This window comes from Sarcophilus harrisii, chromosome 6, assembly GCF_902635505.1.
Source record: "Sarcophilus harrisii chromosome 6, mSarHar1.11, whole genome shotgun sequence".
Lineage (NCBI taxonomy): Eukaryota > Metazoa > Chordata > Mammalia > Dasyuromorphia > Dasyuridae > Sarcophilus > Sarcophilus harrisii.
The window spans coordinates 206,639,078-206,646,946 of record NC_045431.1 but is presented as its reverse complement, the minus strand read 5'-3'; the positions used below and the strand labels follow the sequence as shown (position 1 = coordinate 206,646,946).

The 7,869-nt window shown below is 32.2% G+C and overlaps 1 protein-coding gene across 1 annotated transcript; it reads left to right on the top strand.

Moving 5' to 3' along the window:
• Window positions 1–6,653: 6,653 nt before the first annotated feature.
• Window positions 6,654–7,598, top strand: LOC100926074 (olfactory receptor 508-like). The gene has a single exon (XM_003773626.1). It carries the CDS (start codon window positions 6,654–6,656, stop codon window positions 7,596–7,598), a length of 945 nt encoding a protein of 314 aa, XP_003773674.1.
• The last annotated feature ends 271 nt before the right edge of the window (window positions 7,599–7,869 follow it).

Sequence of the window (7,869 nt, the reverse complement as noted above, 5' to 3'; positions counted from 1 at the left end):
CCAATTCCTTTTTTTATAGATAAGGGAACTCAAACCCTGGAAGGAAAAGTGACTTGTATGAGATGATAATCACTAGAAACCTGTCTCCTGCTCTTTCCTTTTTATTCTCCTGGTCCCTTAATTCTGAGACCCTAGTTAAATGAGATGTCATAGGAGAAGTGAAACCATTAAGCATTGCTGCTACTTGGCAAGAGTTTGGAGGTTTAAGATGGAAAGCAAAAGCAAACAAGATGAAATGTTCATTCTTCTGGCTCCTCCTCTCTGCTTAGGAGTATTTGGGACTATCCAGATTCTTTCTCCACAAAACCTTTCTCCTACTACTGGACATCACAGGAGGTATGATTTTTCTCTTCTTCTATACCTCTATTCCCCCTCTGCTTAGAGATCAGAGCTTCTTTGAGACTAAATTACACCTCAATCTGGCTCAACAATGGTCCTTCTACCTCTGGAGTTGATGATCTGAAGTCACATGGGGCAACTCTCTCTGTAATTTAGGAGCTTATAAAAGTTACATCAAAACCATAAAATTCATAATCAGCTTAGTTTTTAGCTAGGGAATTTCTAGCCCTCTAAAAAGAGGCTTAAACCTTTGACCCATTTAATCCTGTTTATACTAAACTAGGTCTTGGCATTCTCTATAGAACATCTGCATGCAAATTATATACAGACAGATATCACAAAGAAATTATGATTGCTCATATGATTTATATGAAAGAAAAAGCAAGAAATAGAAACAGCTTAGAGAAATAAAAAACATTGTTTAGAAAGTACCAGCTACAAGAATTCGGAAGAGAATTTGGGGTTTAATCCTTTTGTAACACACAACCAGTCACAACCAGAATTTTCACACAAACCAGAATTTTCAGTTCATTCCAGACATCACAGGAAGAGCAACATTTTGAATGGATACTTAACCATTTTAGTTTAATCTTCAATGCTCAATCCCTATCCTTGACCTCCAGTTGAAAAATATCTATTATCTTTTCTCCTCCTCTTTACCACAGTCATTGTGCTGCCTGGAACTGTCAATGGCTCCTTTATTAGCCAATCAGCTCCCCTCTCCTCTGCCAAAGTCTCAGTTCAACAGCTCAGTTTTGCTTGGTGCAAAACTTTTTCAAGGTTTCTTAATCTTCACAGTCTGTCCTAAGACAAAAATACTATTTGACTAAGGCTGCAATTTTCAGAGAAACAAATTGGATTTGAATTCTTTTTCCTTGATAGAAGTGTATAAGAATACCACAAAGTTATAAAACTGATTTTTAAAATGTGTTATTTAAAATGGTCAGCTGTAAAAAGACAACATGTAAAATGGAAGGAAAAGTAGTTCAGCAGTTAGGAGTCGGTGATTCCTAGTCCAGTCCCTGCAATTGACCTTGGATAAATCAGATGTCTTTTTGGAATATAGCAGCTTACTCTTTTTATCTCAAAGGCATCAAAGGAGATCCTGTCACTGTGAGAATATGCTATGAATAACATTATAAAAATATCATCCAATTGTATCTTTTATGTTTATATTTTGGAATAAGAAAAGAAATCCTAGGAAGCAACATGATAGACCTAATCAGTAGTTATTTCCCCTTAATGATCCTTGGATCTCCAAATATACTAAACTATATCATGATAATTAGAAAAAATAAAGCTTTAAAAGTAAAGCCCTAATTTCTATTTAAAATACAAAAACCAAGTACCATAAAAAACATAGACCACAGGAAGATTTTTTTTAACATGATAAAAAGCACATATTTAAAACTTAGATTTAGCACTATATGTGTTGGAGACACATTAGATTCTTTCCCAATAAATTAAGCATTAGTCTGATTGATCATGCTAATTGTTTTCCTCATATTCCAACTTTGTCATTGTCAATAGATTTTTATATACTGCTATAGTCTTTGGATTAGATTTTGTCTGATAAATTTTTGTTGATATTAATTCATGATATTGGGTTAAATTTTTCTTTCTTTGCTTTATTTCCCCTGTTTAAGTATTAGAATTATATTTGTCACATAAATGGGGGGTAATAGTATTTTCTGTCTCAATTTAACTAGTTTAGTTAAACTAAACATAGGTTAGGTAGTACTATAGATATTAATTGTTTAAAACTTTAATAGGATTAACCTACCAATTTATTTGCACCATAGTTCTCCCCCTCATTTTAAAATTTCTTTATAACTACTTCAATCTCATTTTCTTTTAAACTGGTTTCAATTTCATGTTTATAATCTCTATTTCATGTTCTGTTAATTTGAGCATTTAAAGCTTTTGCAGGTAATCCTCTATTTTGTTTAAATTTTCAGTTATTCTGGTAAGTACTTCAATTAAAAGTACTATGTGCCAAACAGTGTTTCAGGTCCTGTGAATACAAATACAGTAAATAAACTCCCATGTCAGGAAGTTTTATTTGAATAGAACATATAACAACAAATATAAGGACATACAAAGTACAAATAATTGCTAATTTATTAAATTCAAGATAATTTGAGAATAAGTTCACTAGCAATTGAAAAGATCAGAAATTGCTTCCTATAAATATGTGGCATCTTCAATGACATCTTGAAGGGATGGAAGGATTTTATGAGGAAGACAAATAGAGGAAGTATATTCCAGGCATAGAGAATGGCCAGTCAAAGGAATGGATGTGTGAGATGCACTATTATATGAGGAGTAGCCCTTGCTACTCCTCATATAATTTAGTAGATAGGGGGCTGGGCATGGAGTTGGGAAGACATTTTCCAGAGTTCAAATCTGGCCTCATACATTTGACCCTGGGCAAGTCACTTAACCCTGTTTGCCTCAATTTTCTGATCTTTAAAATATGCAGGAGAAAAAAAATGGCAAAATCACTCCAAAATGTCTGCCAAGAAAATTCCAAACTGAATCAGAAAGACTCAGACATGATTGAAATGAGTGATGACAATAGCACAAGGAAAAGAGAGATCAGTTTGTCTGGATAGTAATGTGTGGCTGGGGCAGTAATTTAAATTAACCCTGAAAAATGAGTTGTAAAAAGGTTAAAAATGTCTTTAAGAAGCTAAATAGAGGAGTTTGCATTTCATTCTAGAGGAAAAGAAGAAGTATTGGAGTTTATTGAGGGCAGCTACATCTTCAGATATACATTTAAATAAAATTGTTTTAGCAACAGATTGAAGTATGGAATGAAGTGAGGAGACTTGAAACCAGGACACGAATTAAGATTTGGCAATTAAGGGAATACTTGAATTTTTGTAGAAAACCATTTCAGTCAAGTGATGAGGTTGGAAGTCAGATTGCAAAGAGTTAAGGAATGATGAAGGGGAAAAGTGAAGAGAGATATTGTAGACAACTTTTTCTAAAAGTTTGGTTGAGCAAGGAAGGAAAGATACAGGATGATAACTTGAAGAAATGATAGATTCGAATGACAAAAATTTTAAGTATTAGGGCGATAAGACTATATGAAGGTAACAGAGAAAGAAACAACTGCTAAGTAGGAAGAACTTGAATATTATATATCATGATGTGTAGTAAGTTTGATCATTTTTTTTATTTCTCCTCAAATGATTTCACTTTATTTTTTCACAGTTTAAAAAAATCAATAGAGTCAAAATGGAAAAGTTGAACTGACTCGCCATTGACCATATCATGTAACCTTCCACAGATGACTATATTTTATTGAAAGGAATTGCATAATCAAACATTATATGAATGATGGACAAAGGAGAAAGCTTTATAAACTTTTATTGTGTTCATAGTGAAGGGATATGGTTCCTATTGTCTTTAATTTAAAAAGATAGAGAAGGTTATGAAGAGAAGGGGCTGTAAATGGGGATTACAAGGGTCAAGGATTACCCCAAAGGGAGGTAGAGGATAGGATAAATTGTAATGAGTCTGTGAACTTGGATGTGTTATTTTCACCACCCTCTAATTGAAATTTAATATTTCTTTCAATTATAAATATAAGCAACAAATATTATTCTGAGAAAGTTTAGGGGTCCATTGCACAGAAGAGTAGAGAAAGTTGAATTATAGAAGGTATGAGTAAGATTTTAGGGGCAGGCAGCACTCAAAACTATAATGATGGAGGAAACTAGGTAGGATAGAGCTTGGGAACAGATGACATAATTTTTGGGAAAGATATTGATCATTTTGAGAATAGGTAACCAGATGTGGTACACAAAGAAATTTTTGAATCAGGACATTGCTTTCCTTTGACATTTCTTCCTTCACAATATCTCTAACAATAAGGGAAAAGAGAAAAAAAAAGAATAATGAATCAAGACCTATTAAAGCAATAACAAAGAAATTGGATAGGCATTCTAGAGCATCAACCTCATGTGAATCTCAGGGGGAATAGAAATAGAACAAATTTTATCTTCACTTTCTCTCATCTTTTTTTTATTAGTTTTCTTGTACAAAATGGCTAATATTGGAAATGTTTTATGTGATTTCTCATATATAACCTGTAGAACTGCTTACCATTTTGGGAGTGGGGAGAGGTGGAAGGAAGAGAAGGCTAGAATTTGAAACTCAAAACTTAAAAAAATTCAAATATTAAAAAATTGTTTTAATGTATAATTGGGAACAAATGATATGTTAAATAAAAAATGAAACAAATAAGGATATAAGCTGTAAATAAGAAAATGAATTTCAGGATAGATTGGAAAAGAAGAGAAACTTGTTTTAAAAAAGGAGAAATAAAAGAAAATTACTAAAATTGGAGTTGGAGAAGAGATTTTAAACTAATCATTTATGTGAGAGGGGAAAGAAAAGGGACAGAAGAGGGGTAAAGGATAACACAAAAAAGAAAAATAAATGAACAATTAAGTAAAATGAAAAAAAAAACTTGAGCTAAGGTAAATAATTGAAAGTAGAGGAAGGAGATGGATTTTACGGAAAAAGGATAGTATCAGAATAGTTTACATAAACCTATTTGTTGGAACAAAGTATTGACTTAAAACAGGAAAATAAAGAAAAGCAAAACTAAATAAATAAAAGGAGAAACACACTAGGTTAACAATTATCACTCTAAATGAGAAAGGTTTAAACAATGCAATAAAAAAGAATGTAAAAGAATGGATAAGAACTTCCCAAAGTCTACTATTTTCAAGAAACACATCTGGAGAATAAAGACATTGGATTCAGAGTGAAAGACTAATGCAAAATTTACTATATACCAAATGAATCAAAAAAAAAAATAGGGATAGTTTTTTCAGCCAAAAAAAATGAAACTCACAATAACAATAGAGATAATCAAATAAACTAATTATTGCTTATACGCAATATTGCTCTAGGCAAATTATGCCTAGAGAACTACTGATAATAAAATGAAATTAATAATAAATGTATATGTAGTATAAGGCATGCCTCTGAATTCATAAAAGAAAAGTTAACTAATATAAACAAATATAGATAGTAAATTATAGGGACATGAGTTGTGCTAGGATCTAGAGGAGTTCAAATCCCTCATAAACATCTCAGAAAAGTTCTGTAAATGTACTAAAAGGAGCACTGTAAAAAAAAAATTAAAAGACATAATCTTCTTTGTTCAGCCCAAGACTGCACAAAAATATTGTCAGAATGTTATGGAAGTTTGAATGATAGACAAAACCCCAAAACAGCAGCCAAAGCAGTGTCCCAGATCAGGAAACAAAGTGTACCTAGAGCTCAGGTAGCTGATGTACCCATGAAATTCAGACCTTGGAAATCTGCTAGGAGAACAGCAGTAGATGGGACCAGATTGCTGTCCAAATACTTCAATATATAGCACCTGGGCAGCCCCAGAGATAGTAACAGGAAACTTTAATATTCTATTAGAGTTTAAAATGGGGTTTAAATAGACTATGTGCTATATTTTTTACTATGTTTAACAATTATTGGATTATTTCCCACCTTGGGAAAGGACAGAGGGAAGAGGGGGAATTAGAACACAAGATTTTGCAAATGTTTATGTTGAAAAATTATCCATACATATATTTTGAAAATTAAAAATCTTTAATAAAAAGAGACAATCGCATTAAAAAAAGAAGAAAATTGACTATGCACTAGGACAGAGAAATTATATTTTTAAAAGTAGAAATACTACTCATCAGTATAGATTGTGCTACAATGAAACAACACTTATGTAGGTTGATTAAAGGGTATGATAAATTAAGAAAGTGCAAGCAAAAGACATAGACTAAATGCAGGCTTAATAATAAAATCTTGAATAATGAGTGGGATAAAAGAACAAAGCACAGAAGCATACTAATACAAGTGTGTAAGAAAATAGCAATGAAGAGATAACATACCAAAATTTCTGAGATGTCTAAAATGATAATGTAAAAAATCCCATCCTAGACATTATATGTTGACAACAAAAAAGAATAACTTGATTGAATATAGAATTAAAAATAGAAATTCAACAAATGAACCCAAAATGTGCACAAAAGAGGAAATTATTTAAATTACTTTAAAATTACTTAAAATTATACAATTATTTAAATTCATTTAAAAAATAACTAAAATATTTAAATTATTTAAAATCATACAAATTAGAAAATACTCATTCTTTGAAAAGATGAATGAAATTAACATATGATTAATTAATCTGATGAAAAATAAGGGAAATAGAATTAAAATTACTTGTAAAATATTCTATTGAGTCTCTATGTTCACTTTTGTTATACCAGGAATCAGACATGGAGTTTAAGCCATCAGGAAACTACACAGCAGTCACCAACTTCCTTCTGCTGGGATTAACAGATGATCCCCTTCTTTGTATTATCCTTTTTGTGTTCTTTCTGGGAATATATGTATTCACAGTAATGGGAAATTTCTGCACAATCATTTTAATCAGGCTCAGTCCTCAACTTCATACTCCCATGTACCTCTTTCTCAGTCATTTGGCTTTTGTTGATTTTTGGTATTCTACAGGGGCTACACCTAACATGCTTGCAAATTTTTTAGAGGAAAAAAATATCATTACTTATTCTGGCTGTGTTACCCAGTTGTGTTCTCTAGTGACCTTTGGGGCCACAGAGTCCTTCTTGCTTACATCGATGGCCTATGACCGTTACATGGCTATTTGTAATCCATTGCTTTACTCTGTGAAGATGTCTGACCAGGTCTGCCTTCTCCTTATAGTGATTTCCTACATAGGTGGTTGTCTGAATGGGGTAACTTATACTGGCTGCTTATTGAATTTATCCTTCTGTGGACCCAATGTAATTGATCACTTTTTCTGTGACTTCTCTCCATTGGTTAAGCTTTCCTGTTATCATGCTTTTATAGCAGAAATACTTCCTGCTATTTACTCAGCAATAATAATAGCTATAGCTCTTGTTACCATTATCATTTCTTATCTATATATCTTCTTCACCATTCTAAGTATGAGCTCAACAGAAGGAAGACACAAAGCCTTTTCCACCTGCACTTCTCACCTAACTGCAGTCACTCTGTTCTATGGGACCATTATCTTTATTTATGTAATGCCTACATCCAGCTATTCGACAGATCAGAACAAAGTGGTGTCTGTTTTCTATATTGTGGTGATCCCAATGTTGAACCCCATGATATATAGCCTTAGGAATAAGGAGATTAAGGATGCCTTAAAGAGACTGGTCAGCAGTAAAAGACATTCTTAATTATTAAAACTATTGACAATTTCAAATAAATAAGGTTCATACAAGACAAATAAAGCAATGCAATTATTTGGATAATGTGGTTTAATAGAGTGCTTGATTGATAGTCTAAAGAAATTTAGGTTTTGGATGCAGTTATAGACTTTGACATTGGAAGAAGTGAATTGCTCTCCCTGTGCCTCAGTTTCATCTCTAAAATTCAGGGTTTATCTCTAATATCTGTAGCATAATGAAAATAGCACTGCATTTGGAATCAAATTATGAATTCAAAACT

Excerpts from the sequence above, each read along its gene's own strand:
- LOC100926074 (XM_003773626.1), top strand. The coding sequence starts at position 6,654 with ATGGAGTTTAAGCCATCAGGAAACTACACAGCAGTCACCAACTTCCTT.